This window comes from Orbicella faveolata, unplaced genomic scaffold, assembly GCF_042242905.1.
Source record: "Orbicella faveolata isolate gen_17 unplaced genomic scaffold, um_ofav_v1 contig_47, whole genome shotgun sequence".
NCBI lineage: Eukaryota > Metazoa > Cnidaria > Anthozoa > Scleractinia > Merulinidae > Orbicella > Orbicella faveolata.
Window position 1 is genome coordinate 16582686 of NW_028301577.1, and position 22691 is coordinate 16605376.

Here is a 22691-nt window from a genome sequence, read left to right on the forward strand (position 1 = left end):
GTCTTCTGAAAGATGGGTCTTGCTTCAAAAGGAAATAACTACACAAACTTTTTACGCAGAAATCAAGGAGGAAAATGGAACGTACTTTAACTGGTTGAGCTGTTCTCGATGGTTGTCAAGATAACAAAGGATCGTGAGGCACTTAAATCAAGTTTACTGTAAAGGTAAGGAATCCAATTTTATAGGGATTGTAATGAACACTATATCGAGGCTTCTCTAATTAAGTGAGTAATCTTAACTCTTTCTGATTCGCCAATTTGTTGCTTAGCAATGACGTCATCCGTTTTTTACACGTGGACGTATATAGATAGTGTTAGCGGCATATTCCCGCCAGTAGTTCAAGTTTCAGTTATTGTGCGTGCACAGTACGTGTTTTCAAGTAAATTAAGTTTTAAGCTACCCTTGACTATTTAGAGTGCAAGCGGGAACCGATGTTTTACGTTCGATTATCGTCAATTAAATCACCGTCAATCACAGCTGATTTTCCGTGATCTCTGGCTTTATTCGATTAGTAAAGCATCTCCCACACACGCTAGTCTCATCGCGACAAGTTGTCTAGCAAGTGACAATTCAGCCTTTCAACAGTCGCTGTGAACCTGACGTTACAGTAAAACATCGGGGCTTGTTCTAAATTCGTCATCGGTATTTCGTGACAAACTATGAGTATCGCATCCGCACCTGAAGATCTGGCGTCGTTTCTTGACGAAGACACTGATGGAGACCGAGAAAATGTCGTGCCCATAGCCCAGTCAGAACTCAATGTCAAAATTTCAAAGCGAAAACAGAAGTTCTCAGAGAAGGGAAAGAGCTTTCTAAAGGAATTGAGAGCAAAAAGAAAAGAAACAGCTTTCCGAAATCTTAAAAGAAAATTAGATCACATTAAGAAACTACGTGAAGATCCCCAAACGGAATTAGAAGTTTTGGAAGTCGAACGCAATGAATTAGATTCTCTAAAAGATGTCTTTAATCAAGCGTGCTACACATACGAAAGTCTGCTGGATAGTCCCGCAGAAAAGGAAGAATCCTATCAGTGGTATGACGTTAGAGATCGAGAATTTACTGAACAAAGAATGAAGCTTTGTGAACAAATCCAGCGCCTTGAAAAAGGATCGCTTTTCACCAAATCTAGCGCCTCGTCGAGCCATAGATCAAAAGTAAGATCCAAGTCATCTAAAGGGTCGACTAGGTCCTCTTCGCGTTCCGTTTCACAAGCTAGAGCGGACGCCGCAGCAAAGGCAGCTAAAGTCAAAATAGAAATGGAATTTCTGGAAAAGGAAAATGAACTCAGGCGCATTCAACTAGAAAAGGAGTATGCGCTCGCAAAGGCAGAAGAAAGTGCGTTAAAAGAAATTCTAGATGAAGAATATAAATTAAACACGCAAACAAAACAGGAAATTAAACTCGAGGACAAGCAGATAAGCCGCCAACAACCAACAGCCGTCACGACAAGAATTGCAAAACAGGAAATGAACCCCAACAGCCGTCCTTTTGTGCCTAACACGATTTCAGACAACTTTGGCCAGCAACCAGCAAACAATATACAGACCTTTGGACCATCATCTAGTATAAGTTTCGCCCTTAACCAACTGGTCAACCTTCAAGCCCAACAAACGCAATTAAGCTCAGCGCTAGTCAATCAACAAAGGACCTTTCACCTCCCCGTTAAGGAGCCTCCGACATTTTCCGGCAACTCATTCGAATATCCGGCTTTCGTGACCGCATTTGATAGTATTATCGCCGCCAACGTCCCCGCTGATAAGGACAAATTGTTCTTCTTAGAAAAATACACGACCGGCAAGGCCAACGAGGTGGTTAAAGGTTTCCTAGCGACAAACTCTGAAACCGCATACAGCGAAGCCCGGAAACTGCTCGATCAGCGTTTTGGAAACCCGGCGGTGGTAGCCGAAGACTACAAAAAGAAACTTAGAGGTTGGCGACAGATCAGTGATGGCGATAGTAAGGGACTGGAGGAATTCTCTGACTTTTTGGTGCGCTGTGAAGAGGCTATGAAGACTATGAAATCTATGTCGGAGCTAGATTCTACTCAGATCCTACAGTCGATCTCCGCCAAATTGCCGTCGTACTCGGGCGTCAAGTGGTGTAGGTCCGCTCATGAGACTCAGGTAAAGGGAAAGAGGCTCGTGGGTTTTACGGACTTTGTCAAGTTTGTCAAACAAGAAGCCGAAGTAGCAAACGACCCGATCTTTTCTCCAGACGTACTTAAGAGAGAAAGGAAAAGGAACGGCCCGGTTAGAGACAACACCCGTGGCACAAGGTCGAGGCATCAAGGTGGAATCAATCCAAGTCAATCATTGGTCACTTCTACCACTCCAGTAGGCCATTCTGAACAGACACAATCAGCAGCCACATCGGGGCACGAACAGTCCTGCCCAGCCTGCAATGGCAAACATACAATAGCGAAGTGCAGCAATTTCACCAAGGCTACTCCAGACAAGAGGTTGGATCTCATCATCGAGAAACGCCTATGCTTCAGATGCTTCAGAGCGGGTCACGTTTCCGCTGACTGCACATCCAAGCAAACCTGTGGTGAGTGCGGAAAGCGTCACAACACCTTGCTACACGGAGCGACTCTAAAGTCAAAGACACGCAGCGAGCAAACTCCGCCAAGCGCTCAGTCGTCACGCAATCCACCCCAACCCTTGCAACCAGACCACGCTGCCGAGTCTGCTCACTCAAACGCTGCCAGCGTCTCCCACAGTTCTGTTGGTACATCGAACGCCATCATCATGTGTCGAATCGTGCCTGTAGTCCTGTACCATAAGGGTAATCCCAGCAAAGAAATTAAAATGTACGCACTCTTGGATGATGCTAGTGACACGACGTTCGTGACAAATAAGGTAAAGAGCGAGCTTGGAGTTGAGGGAGTCGACACAAGTCTCAATTTAAGCACAATGCACGGCCGCAAAGTAATCCCTGTATCCCGTATCGACGGATTGATAGTGGAGCGCCCCGACAGACGCGCGCAGGTCGAACTCCCTAAGGCGTATGCAAGAGACATAATCCCATCCAGAAAGGACCAAATCCCAACCCCAGCAGTAGCAGACAAGTGGCAACACCTGAAGAAAATAAGGGACAAAATACCTCCGCTAGACGAAAACCTCGACGTTGGAATACTGATCGGATCCAACTGCCCGAAGGCGATCAAACCAAAGGAAGTGATAACTGGTAAAAGCGAAGATCCATACGCAGTCCGAACACTCCTTGGTTGGTGCGTAGTCGGACCGGCCAGTCTTTCAGAGACCCCCCTAGACGAAGACGGTGTAGCAACATGCAACAGGATTATAGCACATGAGAACACACCTGAAACAAGCCACGTTAGTTTCATCCTGGAAGACAAGACAAAGGAGGTTCTAAACCCCTGCTATGTAAATCAAATGTTTGAGATGGACTTTGCGGAAAATAAGCACGTGGCTCAGCAAAGTCTCTCCAAGGAAGACAAGAGGTTTCTAAACATCGCAGAGACGCGCATACACAGACGTGACGACGGCCACTACGAACTTCCACTCCCGTTGAAGGAAAGCTTCAAAGGTCTCCCTAACAACAGAGATGACGCTGTCCGACGCATGTACCACCTCAAGAAACGGTTCACGTCGCCGAGTAACAAAGAATACAAAGAAGAGTACATGAAGTTCATGGGAGACATGATTGAAAACGGCTACGCCGAAAGGGTTCCGAGTGATGCTGAGGCGAAGTCCGGCATGACCTTTTACATTAATCATCACAGTACAAGACATCCGAAGAAAAAGAAGTTAAGAATAGTCTTTAATTGCAGCCAAGAATACAATGGGGAATCTCTGAACAAGAATCTGTTGCAAGGTCCTCTACTGACGAACAACCTTACTGGTGTCTTGTTGAGATTCCGACAAGAACCCGTTGCCATGACATGTGACATTGAGGGCATGTTCCATCAAGTCCACGTCAATCCCGAGCACCGTGACCTGCTTCGCTTCCTCTGGTGGGAGGAGAATGATCTTTCTAAAGATCCAGTAGACTATCGCATGACAGTTCACCTGTTCGGCGCGACGTCATCACCAAGCTGCGCCAACTTTGCACTCAAGCAAACCGCGAATGACTTTGAGGGAGAATACGGTGAACAAGCAGCCAACTTCGTGCGAAACGATTTCTATGTGGATGACGGCTTGAAGTCAGTCGCTACAGCAGCGTCAGCAGTAGAACTGGTGAAAAATGTAAAAGCCATGTGCCACCAAGGCGGATTCAATCTTCACAAGTTCTTGTCCAACAGCAAAGAGGTAATCAAGAACATCCCCGAGAGTGACAGGGCAGAGGGAGTTAAGGAGATAGACCTAGACCTGGACGCACTTCCCTTAGAACGCACACTAGGAGTTCAATGACGCGTCGAATCTGACAGCTTCGAATTCAGCGTCGTCCTGCAAGACAAACCATGCACGAGACGAGGTATCCTGTCGACCGTAAGCTCTATATATGACCCTATAGGTTTTGTAGCCCCCCTGATGCTTCAAGGAAAGTCAATACTGCAAGAGTTATGCAGTCTCCATTTGGACTGGGACGATCCAATACCAGAAGACACGAAGATGAGATGGGAGAAATGGAGAATGGAACTGATGAAACTACAGAGCGTCACAATTCCTCGGTGTTACAAGCCTAAAGATTTCGGTCAAGTCGTCAGAGCAGAGCTGCACCATTTCAGTGACGCAAGCGTCCGGGGCTATGGCCAGTGTAGCTATTTACGTCTCGTAGATGATGCAAACAAGGTCCACTGCGCTTTCGTGATGGGAAAATCGCGCGTAGCTCCTCTCAAACCTGTAACCATCCCGAGACTCGAGCTAACCGCCGCTGTTTGTTCCGTACGGATAAGTCAACAGATTCATCGTGAGCTAGAATACCGGATCGATGAGGACTTCTTCTGGACGGACAGCAAAGTTGTACTTGGGTACATAAGCAATGAAAGCAGACGTTTTCATGTATTCGTCTCTAACAGAGTACAAGAGATACAAGACAGTACCCATAGAAGCCAATGGCAGTATGTTGACACTAAACAGAACCCAGCAGATGAAGCGTCACGTGGAATGAAGACCGATGAGCTCCGAGATTCGAGGTAGATTCTGGGACCAGAGATGTTATGGAAGGAAGAAGGCGAATGGCTGAACGATGACGAACAAGAACATAACTTGAAGTACGACGACCCAGAGATCAAGAAATCCGTCGCCATGGCATCATCCTTAGTCGATCAAAGAATGGCCACCCTAGAAGAGAGAATCGAGCGTTTTTCTGATTGGTACCGAGCCCGGCGAGCAGTAGCACTCTGTTCGAAGTACATCCAGAAACTAAGGAAACGCGTGGACAAAGAACCAAGCGAAGTGGCCCAAGTGTCAGCTGAAGATTTGGAGGAGGCCGGAAGGTCAATCATTCACGCCGCGCAGTCTAAGGCCTTTCAAGGCGAGTTTAAGTTACCTGCAAGGGAAGCAGAAGAACAGGGATCCTTCCCGAAGCAGAAAACTGCGAAGTTACGCAGTTCAATCAACAAGTTAGATCCGTTCATCGATGAATACGGAGTCCTACGCGTTGGCGGCCGTCTCAAGCATGCAGATCTCTCAGACAAGGTGAAGCATCCAGTAATCCTACCCAAAGGCAGCCACGTGACCAGCCTTATAATTAAGTACTACCACGAGCGCAGCAAACACCAAGGCAAAGGAATAACGCTCAACGAGATTCGATCCCGCGGTTTTTGGGTCATTGGAGGCTCGTCCGCTGTGAGCAACGTCATTGCTTCCTGTGTGACATGTAGGAAGCTGCGAGGTGCCGTTATTGAGCAGAAGATGTCTGACCTTCCCGAGGACCGACTAGAAAGCTGCCCACCCTTCACATATTGCGGCGTAGACTACTTTGGCCCATTCACGATTAAAGAAGGGCGCAAGGAACTAAAACGCTATGGAGTCCTATTCACTTGTATGTCGTCAAGAGCTATCCATCTGGAGACTGCAGCCTCACTGGACACAGACTCCTTCATAAACGCGTTGAGACGCTTCCTAAGTCGTAGGGGCCCAGTGAGACAGCTAAGAAGCGACAATGGAACACATTTCGTAGGAGCTCGTCGAGAACTCAAAGAAGCTTTAGAAGAAATGAATGATAGCCGTATTAAGGAAGAACTCCTAAAGTCACAGTGTGACTGGATCAAATTCGAGATGAACGTTCCAGCCGCAAGCCACATGGGCGGAGTATGGGAGAGGCAAATAAGGACGGTGCGCTCAATCCTATCCTCACTTCTCTCTAACAATGGTACACAGCTGGATGATGAGTCCCTGAGGACGCTAATGTGCGAGGCGGAAGCGATAGTCAACAGCCGCCCCCTCACCACCAATCACCTTTCAGACCCAGATTCGCCAGAACCGCTAACCCCTAATCACTTGCTGACAATGAAATCTAAGGTTCTACTCTCACCACCCGGAAAATTCGAGCCAGCTGACATGTACACCCGCAAACGCTGGAGACGTGTGCAACACCTCGTCAACGAATTCTGGACCCGCTGGCGAAAAGAGTATTTATTAAGTCTTCAGGAACGACAGAAGTGGACGCGGCCTCGTCGAAATCTACGTGTCGGCGATGTCGTGATGGTTAAGGACACCAACCTTCCACGGAATGCATGGCAACCCGCCCGCGTCGCCACGGTCTACCCAAGCCAGGATGGTCAAGTCCGCAAAGTTCAAGTGGCTCTACCAGATGCCTGCCTGGATAAGGAAGGAAGGAGGTCAGGACCCATACGGTATCTGGAGAGACCGGTACAGAAACTGGTACTTCTTGTGCCATCCCCTGAGTAAAGACCGGAGTAGTCCCGGCCGAGGAGCCTGCTGCCAACCATGAACTGTGACATTAATTTTCATGATAAATATAGCTTATGAACATTGTAGACATTGAACATTAGTTAGTTACATAAACAGCGATTAGTGAAATATCGGGATATTTCAGGGGAGCCATGTAATGAACACTATATCGAGGCTTCTCTAATTAAGTGAGTAATCTTAACTCTTTCTGATTCGCCAATTTGTTGCTTAGCAATGACGTCATCCGTTTTTTACACGTGGACGTATATAGATAGTGTTAGCGGCATATTCCCGCCAGTAGTTCAAGTTTCAGTTATTGTGCGTGCACAGTACGTGTTTTCAAGTAAATTAAGTTTTAAGCTACCCTTGACTATTTAGAGTGCAAGCGGGAACCGATGTTTTACGTTCGATTATCGTCAATTAAATCACCGTCAATCACAGCTGATTTTCCGTGATCTCTGGCTTTATTCGATTAGTAAAGCATCTCCCACACACGCTAGTCTCATCGCGACAAGTTGTCTAGCAAGTGACAATTCAGCCTTTCAACAGTCGCTGTGAACCTGACGTTACAGGGATTTTCTGTTATGATGAGCTATCATTGTAAATAAATCAAACTAAGCAATGTATTGTGTGCTCTTTAAAAACCCCAAAGGCTGAAATTCACCTAAAAGGTTTCAGATCGACTTGAGGAACCGAGATAAATTCTGCGAAATAAGCTTAAGCTTGTTGTATTAGTCCACCAAATCTATTTTGAGAGCCGACGTGTTTCAACACCCAGTCAGCACAATGCAGCAAGTATAAATTTGCAATGCTTGTCATTTTTCCTTTGAATTATTTATAAGGATTAACATGATATGAGATCTTAATAGTCTTTTCAATACATCAAGATGTAGGTTTTTTTATTTGCATTGTCATTTATTTATGTCAGTTATTTATTTGTTTCCCACTGACTCATAATCTTTTTGATTCTTTTGATTTTGTTGTGTCATGAATTAAAGTGACCGTGAGGACAAGGAAATACAAGAAACATATTGATGATCCCACTATACCCATACCAAAATCTACAAGATTCGACCACGTAAATTGCTTAAAGCAGTCTTCACAGGCCAGTTGATGTCATCTCTCTCTCTTGCATCCCTTTTTCCTGGAGATCATTTCCAGCACCACGAACAGAAGACCTCAGAGTTTTCAGCTCACCCGAGTGAGATGGCTGTTGGCAAAAATGTTGTGGATGACTTTGATGGATTATGGAGTGAGCCTTTATGCAAGAATTGAAGCTTCACAGAAGCATTTGATGAAACCGAGTTGCCTATACCTGAAAAGACTACAGAAATACTAATTGATGTAATACACTACAACTCAGATTTGTCCACAGACAGTGATTCAGGTAATGATGTTGAAGTTTCAGTTCTGACTCCTCTGAAGAAATTGAGAACTCTGACACTGATGGCCATTCACTGGACTCCCCTGATGAAAGTGAAACTAATGGTTCCCAAGAAAAAGACATCAATTTTTCTGCCAAAGAATATGCCTGTATGGCTATTCTGGCCTTAATTTCAAGACATTGTATGACAATGAGAGGCTGCTAAAGATATCCTTGTTTTAATGAAACTACCAGTAATTTGTCCAGAGAATGTCACAGTACAGTTTTACAAATGTACAGCAAGTGTGTGGAAACTGTGAGCTTTTCATTTATGACATCTGTGAGAGATGTCTTCTTCCTTTTCCTAAAGTCATAAAGGATCAAGTCAAAAATTGTTCAACAGTGGGCTGTGATGCGTATGTGTGTGAATCCTACAATTATATTAAATATATTCGTGCATATATATACTTTTGGTTTTATTGAAATTGTAAATAATGTATATTCATTTATGCTGACAGAATTTTTTGCTTAATCTATTTATCAAATCTAAGAGCATCCATTTTTCTAGCAGTTAAACTTTGGGTGTTTGATTTAAGGGTCCATACGGGCACATATACACTAACAAATCATGTTGGATCTAAAAAGCAATGTTATCAGTGCTATAGTTTTATGTTGAGTTGTCAGACTTAAACTGGAATTAATGTACATTTGTTTGGAAATAACTATCTTGGAGCTTGACAACAATAAAAAGGTATGGAACTCCAGAGAAATGATCGTGTTGATTTTTACTAATTCACAGAAACTGATTCAGGCACTGAGTTCATCTTTAATTTTGACATTTTGGGAAATTTATAGAAATTTCCAACAATATTTCATGTGTTTTAGCTGTTCCCAAAAATTCCTAGATATTCCAAACACATTTTTTAAAACAGTCTGGGAAATAATAGGAGTTCCTAGGAATTCCCAATAATTCCCAGTCATACTTTTCACTATTCCCAAATATTCCCAGAAATTCTAAGGTCTTGGATTAAGCATAATTTGCATGGCTTGGAATAACTTGGAATTCCTAGGAATTCCCAATAATTCCCAGTCATACTTCCACTATTCCCAAATATTCCCAGAAATTCCAAGGTCTTGGATAAAGCATAATTTGCATGTCTTGGAATAACTTGGAATTCCTAGGAATTCCTAGGAATTCCCAGACTACTGGGAATTTATTTCGCAGGGGTAGCGCTAAAATGACCTAAAGGGAAACAAAGAAATTGCTTTAGGTTAGCAGGAGGTTTAAGTTATCAAGGGTTCTAGTCACTATGGGTAAAATTACAGTAAATTGATTTCCAGGGGAAATTGATTTTGGTTTGAGTTAGGGCGAGGTTTGAATTAGTGAGGGTTTGAGTTATAGATAGTCAACTGTATTTGGTTGTAAACTTGAATACTTGTTATCATTAACAAATGCTATGCTTTTTTTTAAAGAGCGCTGCCCTGAAATAAGCCTGCCCCTGAATAAGTGTTGCAACCAAAACAGTTAACACTGCCGCAGCTCTGTAAATCTATTGATTTTGTAACTGAATCCTTCATCTGGCTGCATATAGCATGTTGGTGTATACTTAATAAAATTAATAATTAAAATAAATTGTATGATCCAGTAAGATTTCTTTATTACCACTTGACTTTCAGTTGGCCAGATGTGGAATGAATGTTGTTCTGATGAGTAGACTAATGCAAAAACTGGAAAAAGTTGCAGAGATCATTGGTAAGTTAAATCTATTAATAATCGCAACCGGAGGTTCAACTGTATATGTCTATGTCATTGTACAATTATCTGAGAAATTATGCAATGTTTTAGGGCATCTAATAATTATGGATACAATTGTACATGTTATATCACTAATCACAATAAATAAGAGGTTGGTGTAATGATGTTCAAGCTAATTAAAAGCCTGATTTTGAGGGTACCCAGTTGATCTCTAATAATCATTTCAAGGTTTTAGAAATATTTGAACAGGTTAAAGATGATGCAAAATATCACTTGCTGACAATAATGTACTACATGTACACCTGTACAGTGCCGTAGGAGGGTAAAATTTATTGGGCAGGGGCACCTAACCGAGCGCCGAAGGCGGGAGCTTCTAGGGGGGTCCAGGGGCATGCCCCACCAGGAGATTTTGAAATCTGGGCTCTCTAAAATGGCCTTTCCAGCCTTCTGAGAACAGCTTACAGCAATTTTTAACTGGCTAAAATCATTGATCGGATATGTTACTTGAACATTGTACTCTCCTAATTGAACCGGTTTATTATACAAATTGACAGTGTCGTGTAATAAATACTTACCTACTACATAGACCCCAGGAACCATTTCATTTCATTCGGATGTTTGGGTTGCATGCAAAACCAAAGACAGCTTTCGTGGCAAATCATTTGGGGTAAAAGCCTCTTGATTTTTCTTGTCGAAGCCATAAAATTTCGCGCTTTATCGAACTGAATGTTGAATGTTTTTGAAAACAAGCAGGAAGAGCGTGGCTGCTGACCGAACTTGCCTGTCAAGATTATAGGCTCAGTTTACAGAGGTCAAACGCAAAAATCCAATACCACTTCTGGGTTTTGCTGCTTTAAACTTTGTAAGAGTTTGAAGAAAAAATGTGCTGGACATTTGTTGTAAAATGTTATAAAGAAAAAGTAGAGTTAACCAGAGTGTTACTTATGCTAAAAGAATCCAACAGTATCCCAACATCATTACTTTTCTACTTTTGAATATTTTTATTATGTGCTAGTCAAATTTTTTGGGGGGGCCGAGCCCCCCCTCCCCCCCGGCCCCTCCCCGTGCTACAGCACTGCCTGTAGCTGCTGCTCTATGACTAATAGTGAAATTATTTTTATTTTAATTACATTGGTTGATCTTCATGCTTGCTTTTGTTCTGTAGAGAAAGAATTCAAGGTTCAGACCTCAGTGTCATTCCAATAGATTTTGGTTCTCAGGATGTTTATCCCAAAATATTTTCTGCTATAAAAGGGCTTGAAATTGGTATTTTAGGTAAGTTCAAATGAGTCGTCATGTACATGTACAGAACATAATTTTATGTTATAGCTCTCTTAATATCAATTTATCATTTGATACCATGTATAAGCAGTTACGTGGTCTGATAAATGTAACTGCCAGCTAGAATTACTAATAGATTTGATATGATAAAGACATTAATTTTTAATGGTGGTTTATTCCTTGTTTGTTTATTAGTGAACAATGTTGGTGTAATGTATTACTACCCACAGTATTTTCTAGATATCTCTAACCAGGTAAGATCCAAGGGCTTCTCCTTGATGGTGCGCATGAATTTTATAAGGTCTGAATATTATTAAGAGTACAACTAATATTCCTTCTGACTTGTCTTGCATTATGCAAAGGCAACAATGACTTTTCTGTCACCCAGCATTTTTGTTATCCTTAATACTATTACACTATTTTTTTATTATTATATTTATTCATTCTTTTATTAAGTGGCTAAGTGTCTCCTCCCCAGTCCTCCTTATACCTCTGCACATGCTTTTGTTTGCACATTGTAAATTTCACTTACAATCAGTCTACATTCCTGTGTGTGGTCATTCACATACATGCACATACAGCTATATGACAAACATCTTGTTTGCACCGCAGAAACTTTTTGACCTGATAAACATTAACATGACTTCAGTGATAATGGTAGGTACCGGTAAATAATTTTTTTAATTATAGTACATTGTTTACATTATTAACATATAATTTTGGATATACAGTGGAATCTGATTGTGTCTTAGTCAGAGCAAATGTACTAGGAAAATATTGTTTGTTTGTTTGTTGTTTGGCTTTTTTTTTTTTTAAAGGAAATCTGTTATTGTTTTATTCACAAGAGGGAAGGAAATTTGTTCAAAAAAATGATTGGTTGAAAAAATCAGTGGCAAATTTTCCCCAACAATTACGCAAGTAAGCACAAAAAAGTTGGCTAAGCAGAATAATTTCGAGGTTAAAAAAAATCGAGGTTTTGAAAAAATTCAGGATTCCAATTTTACTACTGAACAGTACTTGTTATACTTTTTCTACTTCTTGGAATAAGCAGTGGTTTTTTTCTTTTTCTCTCTGTTATTTTCTCAATTCGTTAAAAATGTAAACTTCTTATGCCAGTGTTCCTTTGGAAAACCTGCTTCTTTTAAAATGAGTTTACTGTATGACACCTGGTAATTTTCAACAAAAAATATTTTGCATTTCAGATGACCCATATTGTGCTACCTCAAATGTGTAAAAGGTATCCTTACTTTAAGAGTGATGACAAGTTATCTAGTGGTTTGCTTTTTTTAAAGATTGCCCTGAAAGACCTGTCTTCTTGTACGAGAGGATTACATTGTTAAATACTGACAGGTCGAGAGCTTAAATGCACCACCAAATGTTTACAACTGCTGTCTGTGTAACTATTAAATTATTTTTTACTATGTTCACTGGAATGGTTAACCATCATGATTGCTGTACATGACAAAAATGGACAAAAATGAATTCAGCTACGCATAGTTATTGCAAAATGCTGCTCCCTTATAAGAAGCAAACCCTCATGGGAATATTTTATCTTCTTAGGTAAAAGTTTATTGTACTTTCATTGTATTAATTTCTGTCAGTTACTTTTATTGTAATCTTATTGTAATTGTTTTTAATGATTCTTAGATTGTTAACAACAAAAATCCCCATTAGTGAGTGTCTCAGTCAGCAGCTACAAGTGTGACCAGTGTTAATTAATTCAATCACTTTTAATTAATTTTAATCATGTGTGCAGACTATCCAATCAGAAGTCAAAGATGAATTTCCAAGGCTTCTGATTGGATAGTATGAGTACATGAAAGAATGAGTCAGAGAATAAATTAAAAATGGACACACTCGTGGACTGCCAGCTGTAATAAATTTGTATTGTAGATATTAAACTGCAAACACGTACATGGTGAATCAGGAAGTATAAATATAGAGCTGCATCAGTGGTACAGTGATGTACTGTAAGCTGAATGAATTGTCAGTGGCAAAATCAATAGTGTAGGCAAACACATTTGACAAGACTTAATGATGTGAAGCATGTATTGAAAACAACTGAAAATTAAATTGATATTTTCTAGCACAATTTTTATACACTGTTCTAAAACAGCAAAAGTTGAGTGCAATGTATTTTCATCAACCTGTAAATTGCCAATTGGAATCCGTCGTTTTAGTTGCTGGTGACAAGCTTAAAGTTAGACTGCTGGCAGTCTGCCATCATTCTATCGTAATAAAGCTTGTTGTTGTTGTTGTCGACAGCGACTCAAGTGGTCAGCTTCCTGGCTGCGACTTGGCTCTGTTTTCATCTTTTCAATATATTGTTGATAGAGGGTTTAGTCTTGGATAACTACTGCCTAAATACTTAATGTGTTGTTGACCTTCAGGAAATGTGGAGCCATCATAAACATGTCATCCAGTGCAGGACAGCTGCCCACACCACAGATGACAGTATATGCGGCTACTAAGGTACCGCACCTTTCATTTTCTTCTCTAAAAACCTAACCTGACAACAGGTATGTGAAGCCCTCCTGCCAATGAATCTTAGAATTTCCTTATGCAGAGGGCTGAAGTAAAAGATTGCTCATCGCCTCAAGATATTTGGTCCTTGCTTAAACGTTGTGTTTTATTGAGGTATCTTCATGTATGTACACGTATAGCTGGGGCGTTTGATAGGAGGGCAGATATCAACATAAAGTTGTACATCTTTTCTGTTCTTCTCTAAACCTCATGCCTCGATAAACGCACCAGACGCACGACCACATGCTTTGAGTTCATCGTAGAAAGCGCCAATTAAGAAACAATGACAAGAAAGTTAGCACAAACAAAGCGCAAAGAAAGCAAGAGTTAATCACGGGGAGAACTCGATTGAACACATATTTAGGGGCAAACGAAAACGCTTTAGCAGTGGGGGCAGCTGTTACGTTTAAGGGGCGGTCAACATTTTCACTTATTACCCGCTTAACGTCCACTGGGCGTTTAGGTACTCCCCCCCTCCCTCAGCCCCCTCCTTAATGTCCACCTGGAATTTTGCTGGCCCGGTAGTCACTGCGCTCCAGTTGCTACAGATCTAAATATATCGAATTTATATTTATGAAATTAATTTATAGCTTTAAGACGTAGAAGTATCGCCTGAAACTTTCTCCTTCTGGTTCTGTTGAAAATTTCCGACCACTGTATTCAGAAGAGGGAACAAGGATCAGGTACATCGCCTCGATAGGCCTAGTGGCCACCGGCGTTCCACTTCGTACTTACTTCAAGTATGCTGAGCCATTTGTTCATCGCCCGTGCAAGTAAAAACTTCCTGTTCTTGTTATCTTCCATTCTAAACCTGAAGTAAACTTTATTAAACTGGATTATAATGCTTTTGGTCAGACATGCCTCGTACTAACGTCCAAAAATTGACTCGCCCCTCCTCCTCTTCTCCTAAACGACCAGTGGATGTTAAAGGAGCTCAGCCACGTTATTTTGAGCTATTTTGGCCTGGTACAAAATTTCATTTAAATTGAAGGAAACCTGAAAATAATAGTCTACTAAAGTAGACAAACATCAGGGATAATGATAAACCATGAAGGACAAGGATGGTTAAGGACTGAGAACATTAACACGGATTACAAACGATGTGAACTTGAAAAATCTAGGCTAAACTTTTCAAGATGAGCAAACTGTGACGTAGCTCCTCTAAACTGGAACAGGGAAGAATGTTGATGACCTCAAAACTACTCTGACGCAGATACCTAAGCGCAATAATAAAGAGCCTGTAAGATGCTGGCTTTAAAGTAATCAAACACGAGAGACAGTGCTTCATCGGCAGATCCAAACACTGAGAAGAGAATTGAAAATACGACGCGCAGCGGAGTATTTTTGACGAAATTTGAGATGTTTGGATAACCGATGAAACGCCGTCTCCAGTGTTTCACATATTAAAAACTAAGGAGTAAATGGAGATGTAAACCATCAAAATCTTTGCTATAAGAATTAAGACCAGGTATCCAAACCTGCTCTATGGTTGTCATTTTCTTTGTTTTAACTTGGTGAATTATTAATGATCTGAGAACTCGTTTTTCACCATTGATAATTGTTACTTATTTGAGTATTGTGTTTTTTTCCCTTGCAGGAATTTGTGGACAGCTTTTCACGTGCACTGGCATATGAATATTCGTCACACGGAGTTGAAGTCCAGGTGTGATCTGTCTGCACTTTAATATTATTATAGGAATCAAGTTAATTGTATCTCTGAATTATCAAGAATTTCTTTTACATTTTTACAAGTATCTTAGATATACGTTCACACCACTGTAGTTGCCTTGGGAGCTCTGTGGGTTTGATTTTCACTCTTGACATCTGATTTTTCAGACATTTTCTCTGCTTTAAGTCTCTCCTGAGAGATATATCAGAGCTTACCTCTCTAAACTGCACTAGATGCATGGACAAAGCAAAAACGTGCATGTTTACTTTATTCCAAAAAAATATATGGCGTAGCAAAAGAGGAGCTTGAGGGCATGCAAAAAAGTAGCTTTTTTCTAAGGAGAAACAACAGCGAAAATACATACATGAGCGAAAAATTACAAAACGATTTATCGACGGGAGATTACAAGCATATCTTGTGGTCGAGATGAATGGTACACGACAGATTTGTGCGAGTGTGTTCAAGGGAAAAATGTACTGAATTTGTTTTGAAAACCAACTAGTAATACAGTACTCGAAATGGACTGTGCATAGGAGGAGGGTCCTTGTTTGCCGTTTCTTTAACCCTGGATATGGCTAACACCACAACCGGGATTAGCTTAACTTGGGGAGCCTGAACTTTTCAGTCATCGTATATCACTTGCCGTTGTACTCACGTCTTTTTTCGGTAGTATAAAGCAAACAAAACTATAACTTGAGACTTTCCTGGTATTTAGTGGGATAGCATTGTGTCAGGGACAATTCTAACAACACCTGTGTTTTGCAGACTCGCTGCGTTAGACATAGACATTGACAGAGCAGAACAATGGCTGTGCAAGTGCGTTATAAATCTTTGTACATTTCTTTGCCGTCCTCTTCAAAATTACAACCTTAAATGACTTGGTTCAGCTCTGTATGTGTTGCATGGAGAAACACTGTGGTACCTGCTTCATGCAAAACCGTAGACATCATACTGTCAGCCAATTCAGCAAATGTTTTCTGGTCGCCTCTTATCTTCTGGAGCATTACCATTTCGTCAAAATTCGCCCGCACGGCTAAGGAATCATATCTGCTGCTGTCATATTCTTCTGGCTGGCTCCTTGGCAAGTGATGATTTGTTGGTTCTCCTAGACAATCCATCAGCCATGTCAAGGGCCCAAGGGCGAGGTCCGAGAGGTTGGTTCAGTACATCATTCATCTTCAACGTTCTGTTCTCAGCATGATCATTTGAGCAAACTACGCACGATTCGCTTACTTAGTATTGTTTTGAAGGAAAATAACGGAGAGCCTTCTGTCATCGAATGGCGGATTTTACACATATTCAAAACTGGTGTTGTTCCGACTTTTGGTTCTTATTATTCGTGATTCGGTGATAACACTAAGTGCAATAGCCTATAACGTTAACAACAACCTGGATGAAGTATTGCTGGCCATAGTTTGCACTGTGTACAACGGGAACATATTTAACAGAAACCGTTTTTTTCTGAAAGTGAACACAGTTGAAGCTCTGCATCCACGTGCGTGTGGTGGAAAAGACATGCTGAAGCGTATACTCAAGGTTAGTGTCCTATTAATTCCGTATCTCTTGTTGAATACGGTTTTTCTCTGTAAGAAATAAGCAATGTTGAGAGTTAGAGGCGAGCTTTGGGGATATCAGATTTCCCTGAAGAGATCAACAAAGGGGTGAAGCACTCCCCCACCAAATTTTCTGGGAGTACCCCCCCCCCCCCCCCGGGTACTGTGAAGCTCTTCATAAATATACATGTATGCTGGACAGAATTCAAATTTTATCCAGTGGACAATTGTACATTCCTCTGTATTGTCTGAACTGCAATACTGGCCTGGGGATCAACTTCTTTGGGCAGTTCCAAAAGAGGGGGGTTGGCCTGTTTATAGGGTTAGCTCCTTAGCCCTTAACTTTACCTCCGCTTTTGACAGGTACCCACTTCTACTGTGACCCGGGGCGGGGGGTACTCCCTTATATGCACTATAGGGGTATGTGTGGCCCCAAAAGGTATGGTTTTTCAGTCATTTTGGTCATAAATAGGGTATCAGTTTTGGCCATTTTGGCCTTAAATAGGATATGGGTTTTGTACTCTAGTCTTGAATTGGGTAATGTTGTTTAGAAGAAGCTACTTTTTCATCATTATTGATAAGACCATAAACAAAAGGCCGTCAAAAGTTATGTTTAGGGCAACTGTGTTAGCTTCCATGGTGGTAAATAGGTTATCAAATTTTTATTCTGTTAATAAATAGTGTAGGGAGAATCGCAGATTTTGGTAGTCATAATTAGTTAATTCAACTATTTTGAGATTTTAAAGATATGTTCTATATATCAAATTGACTCAACAAGAGATGCTGTGGGAACACAGGCCGCTGGTGATTGTTTTCACAGCTTTTTTAGTTCTTCCAAAGATCTGTTTACAACACCTCATCTTCTGTTAATCTGGTGGGGATACAATGTAACTCTGTAGCAACGGGACCTTTGTTCATTATTTGATCAATGTTTAAATGGCATCTACCTTCCATCTTGTAAAGAAAGAATGAAAAATGGCTGTCTCATATGCATGCATCAAATAATTCACAAAGCTCAGTTGTGATTGCTCCATTGTGGGTGGGCTGAGAATTCTACCTTGGTGTGATCTTAAAGTGATTGTTTGCCATTTATTTCCCCATGCATTTGGCTGAATTTGACCCTGCATGACTATTCAAAACCCTTATTGAATAATCAAATGGGCAATATCCCTCTTTGTTTGAGTTTCCCTCAGTCATTCAATCACAGTGGGTTTTGCTGAGTTAATTTTCTCTTTGTAAATTGATATTTCTGCTTTAAATTCTAAATCTAGGCATCATGTGACACTTGCCATGCGAAGAGTTGTCCCGGTTTGCCAAGCCAAAATGTTTATATAAAGAAAAGTTGTCCTGCCTGTCAGGGTGCCAAGGCGTGACATGAGCCAAGGCTAGACAACTCACCCACCCCTGTTGTCTCGCAGGCGAGACAGGTTCATGATCCTAAATGTAAACAGTTGGTTGAATTTTCAAAGAAATAAATGAAAAGTTAGCTTGGCCGGGGTAACTCAGGAGAAGGGTTGTCTTGGGTACCCAAGACCATATAAATGGTCCCTAGTAGGGCCATTCTATTTTATTTCCACACTCCCTCTTCCTCTGTTGACATGAGCTTTAGACGGGGCTATGAAAGAGTTATTTCTGCACTTTTATCTTTTCTGTTAGGTGGTGAATATTGACTTATTTAGTGAGTGCGGCTGGGGGAAGGGGGTGTGGATATAAAATGGAATATCTCTAGTCAGCTCTGGACCCAAGTTGTGTGTTGTCTAACTGATTATACAAACTATACTTTCCAAAATCTTTATGGGTAAGTGTTTGAGAGGATCATCTTATATGGTCATCTCTACAGTGGAACCCTGCCTTCTGGCCACCCCATTCACATAGCCACCTTGTTATTACAGCCACTTGATTCTGGCTTGAACAAAGGCTCAGATAGTCGGTCATTTTCTTATTTAAAGAACCCCTTTAACCACACTGTTAATGTGGTCAGATATTTGTGGCCCAGCAACCGGATTAACAGAGTTCCATTGTAATTTAAAATTGTCAGTGTTGGTTGTTTTAAGAATATTTGTACCTTACAGAGGTGAAAATGAATTTGAGCTATTACCCACAAAACAAAATTCTGGATTGTACATTTTAGGAGTAATATACACAATTTATAATAACCATCAGGCATCACTTTGATAGTGAAGTCCCATAACTCTATTATTTGGAGATTGGTTATCCACTATCCCTGAAATTACCAAGGCTGATATCTCTATTATCATGTCATCAAAGCCATAATATTTTGACACCTACTGCACCAAACACAGTTTCCTTAAGCAGTAACAAGAGTCTTTCTTTAGTAAACCAAAATAGTACTTGCTGCCAGGTGCTTTATAAAAGTATAACCCTTCCAGAAGCCTTCAAAAAGTAATATCAGTTGCTAACAATTTTTTTGTGGCTGATTTAAACCTTGTAATAAATCATACTGAACTGGCCCAAGTTTAATATACATTTTGTTGCATTTAGCTCACATGTTTTCAGTTTAAAGGAGAAGGTCACTCCAAAAAGCTTACTCTTTTTGTCTTCACTTATAGCAAGTGAATATTCAGCATTTCCACTCACCAAAGGTTCAGCCTCTGAAGTGCCTGCTATCCTTAAGAAATTCATCTCGAAATTAAGAAGCGACTTCGGAGGCCACCATTTTGCAACTGTCTTGGCAGCCTGAGGCTGTGTTTATGTGACTTCGTTCCGTCCAACTTGAAATTGGTGGGAAGGAGAAGAACCTGCAACTGACTTGACATCTGTCACAAGGTCAGCAAAATCTATTTTTTTTCCAAGCGATTATCCTCTTCACTATCTTCAATGCTATTATTTTGGAGTTTAGAGCTTGTTTAGCTCAAAATAATATGTCTCAAGAGCAGCCATAACCCAGAGTGGTAGTCAAAAGGCTTGTTGCAAGCCATCAGGACAAAATCTGTCAGACAGAATGATGTCATGAAAACTTGGCCTGGGTGCTTCTATGGAGGTGAACTTCATAAGGAAAACCTGCACTTCAGACGCTGAAACTTCTATAATAATAATAATAATAATTATTGTGTTTAATCGCCATTGCAAAGTACAGCAACGACGCAGCTCAACAGGGTCGAACTGAAAGCATACATTGGTGCCTCTGGCAGTGAGTGGCTAACCTCAGTGTAAGGTTTTCATTAGCGTTGACATAAAATTTATGTTTTTTGGAGTGACCTTCTCCTTTAAAATACACACATTAAGACTTAACTCAGTAGCAAGGTACCTGACTTATATGACCAGTAACAGTATACATGTATCCAAAAAACAAAATATGTATTGTCCAAACTCAGTCATGTTAGTAGTGTTAGTGTCTAATGAGTTCCTGCAAAGAGATAATTATACAGTCATTCTAGCAACTCTGCTCAATATTCTGGGAGTCTCCCACCTACCGTTTAGATCATCCATCCCAGATACAAGGGACCATGGGCTCCTAGGGACAGTGCTTTAAAGTGCTATTATGATGAAATTTGCGGATGTCCTCCATAATATGAGCATAACAGTTTTGTTACCATGGCAACATACTGGGTTTCAACCTTCCCTGATGATTATAGGCTTTTCTGGCCACCTTTGGCTTTCCATTTTGATATTTGCCAATAGTGCCTCATCAGCACGATCTAGGAAGCATATTAACATGCAAGGTCAAAGTCATAGCCTCGTTTAACGTTTTTCAAGCTGAAAATCTCTGAATTAGTGAAATCAGGTTAGAGGGGACTGGAAAAGAGCAAGTTGCCACGGGAAAATACAGGCTGTATATAATTTTTATAGCCATAGGTGTGTTTCCTGTAGTTCTAACTATAAGCCTACCAACCTGATGTAATATTGGGTCAAGTGTATGACAACATCAGTCACCTCATTTGCATATTTCTATTTTTCAAACCTACATATCTTTGGAACTGATGCAGATATTTGCAAAAGGTAAACAGCATTTTTAATCTTTTGTGGAATTCTATGTGATACACTTGAAAATTCTGACTCAATGGGTAAAAATTTAAGGATAGAAGCACTAAATAAAGCATTGAGTTGAATTTATGCTGTTGGCAAAATTCTACTGTATGGTGTCGAAAGGAATTTGGAGGGCAATTTGGTGTGGTTATTGAATTGACAGACGTTGGCTCTGTTATTATTGTCATTATCTTATATATTTTTGAGGCAGAATGGTTGTTGGCAAAAGCAAAACTGGCAATATGCTCACTGACCTGTGTTTAGATGTTTTTAGGTTTTTGTCTCTGACAATGAAGGTCAATTTGAGTAGTTACACTGTCTTTACAATAGAACATATGGATATTAATAGTATAGTTATATTTCAATATCCTCATACTAAAATTATAGTAATTTTATGGCTCAATTTCTACCTCCGCTTTAATTTGTTTAAACCAGTTTATTTTTTTAAACCAATTTAATTTCATCAAATGGGAAGGGGGAATCTGAGAGCAACAATAAATTAGACCAACAAATATAAAGACATTTGCAATGGTTGCTTTCATGGCCTAGTGGAGATGAAGTGGACCAAAAAGTCAGAGATCTGATGTTTGAATCTAGGTCTGTCTGTACAAAGATTGTATTGTAGTATAGGAGTATTATGGTAAGTTATCACTTATGTTGGGGTGTTGATATGGGATCCTGGCTGTACTGTTGTAGGGTAGGAATAGGGACTGAGGGGTGGGTGGTGTGTTTGTGATCCTTTTTAAAAACCACTCCAAAAGTGGAAACAAACTGATTTCAATTGAAAAATTTACAGCACAGGTAAAAATGATACATTATATCTTGTTTTTTATAGGTGGTAAATGAGCAAATACCCTTATGATCAAGAGACCTGTCCAAGTGTGATTTTTTTTTACTGATAACAGAAATCATAATAAAGATGCAAAGCCACCTTGGTGTGATTTCTTCCTTGACAGTGAAGTGCAACCTAACCAAAAGTTGCATTCTGTAAGAGGTTTACCAAAATTAAATGGAAAATTAAACTACACCAGTTTGTATTAATTTTATAAGTACTCCTCTCTCCAAAATATATTTAGTATGTTGTCATACCTGTACTGGCACGAATATAATGTAGAAATTTTATGGGAAATGTTTCCATTCAAAAAATATGCAGCTCAGACACAATAACAATAATTCTCATTTCTGTGGTGTTTTCTTTGGTGTGAAAGTGTAAAAACAGATTCTATTACCCTACATGTAAGTTGAAGAATATAGGAGCTCCTCTGCAAAAGTTTGTTGTTTTTTTCTGTTCTTTTTTTTTGTTGAACATTTATATTTTGTTATAAGCAGTTTCTTCACAACACATTGTAAGATAACTAGCCATAAAAAGAACGTTTTTGTCTCAGAGATCATTTTCAAGATAAAAAAAAGTGTTTTTCATTTATATTTTTTATTTTCTTTGGGCAGAGACGTTTTGAGAATTTCCCTAAAAATATCACAAGGTACAAAGGAAGGGGCAAAAATAAAAGTTGTTTTCATTATCAGTTTGAGTCTCTCTGAAGCTGCAAAGTATGGTTATTTTATACTGTTGTGGATAACGTTAGGCCCATTTTAATTCAAAACACAAATGGGAACTTACATTGATAATCACACAATCTCTTAAATTGGCACTGTTTTGTTTTTTGCTTTTTTCCAGAAAACAATTTGAACATCCTTGTTACACAAGGAGGAGGGGGGGGGGGGGGGGGAGGTATTCTAC

The 22691-nt window shown here is 40.3% G+C and overlaps 3 protein-coding genes across 6 annotated transcripts; all 3 read left to right on the forward strand.

Annotated features, from left to right (window-relative positions):
- Positions 1-36: 36 nt before the first annotated feature.
- On the forward strand, positions 37-22476 carry LOC149097364 (inactive hydroxysteroid dehydrogenase-like protein 1). Of its 4 annotated transcripts, none has more exons than XM_089279640.1 (11): positions 37-164; positions 9862-9937; positions 11106-11215; positions 11417-11475; positions 11834-11878; positions 12424-12458; positions 13612-13693; positions 15342-15407; positions 16179-16567; positions 16882-16949; positions 18238-22476. In XM_089279640.1, the coding sequence occupies exons 4-9, from the start codon at positions 11434-11436 to the stop codon at positions 16203-16205; spliced, it is 297 nt and encodes a 98-aa protein (XP_089135766.1). In that variant the 5' UTR covers positions 37-164; positions 9862-9937; positions 11106-11215; positions 11417-11433; the 3' UTR covers positions 16206-16567; positions 16882-16949; positions 18238-22476. The 4 variants fall into 4 exon arrangements, with proteins under 4 accessions (XP_089135766.1, XP_089135764.1, XP_089135762.1 ...); XM_089279638.1 differs by having other exon boundaries at positions 45-164; positions 7820-9937; XM_089279636.1 differs by lacking the exons at positions 37-164; positions 9862-9937; positions 11106-11215; positions 11417-11475 and having other exon boundaries at positions 11482-11878.
- LOC149097365 (uncharacterized) lies at positions 4494-5102 on the forward strand. Its single transcript, XM_089280391.1, has one exon. The coding sequence runs from the start codon at positions 4494-4496 to the stop codon at positions 5100-5102; it is 609 nt and encodes a 202-aa protein (XP_089136517.1).
- On the forward strand, positions 5118-6818 carry LOC149097366 (uncharacterized). Its single transcript, XM_089280392.1, has one exon. It carries the CDS (start codon positions 5118-5120, stop codon positions 6816-6818), a length of 1701 nt encoding a protein of 566 aa, XP_089136518.1.
- Positions 22477-22691: the final 215 nt, after the last annotated feature.

Excerpts from the sequence above, each read along its gene's own strand:
- LOC149097365 (XM_089280391.1), top strand. The coding sequence starts at position 4,494 with ATGCTTCAAGGAAAGTCAATACTGCAAGAGTTATGCAGTCTCCATTTG.
- LOC149097364 (XM_089279636.1), top strand. The coding sequence starts at position 11,720 with ATGCTTTTGTTTGCACATTGTAAATTTCACTTACAATCAGTCTACATT. Across the intron at positions 13,694-15,341 it reads CAGTATATGCGGCTACTAAG|GAATTTGTGGACAGCTTTTC; the intron begins GTACCGCACCTT and ends TTTCCCTTGCAG. Across the intron at positions 15,408-16,178 it reads CACACGGAGTTGAAGTCCAG|ACTCGCTGCGTTAGACATAG; the intron begins GTGTGATCTGTC and ends TGTGTTTTGCAG.
- LOC149097366 (XM_089280392.1), top strand. The coding sequence starts at position 5,118 with ATGTTATGGAAGGAAGAAGGCGAATGGCTGAACGATGACGAACAAGAA.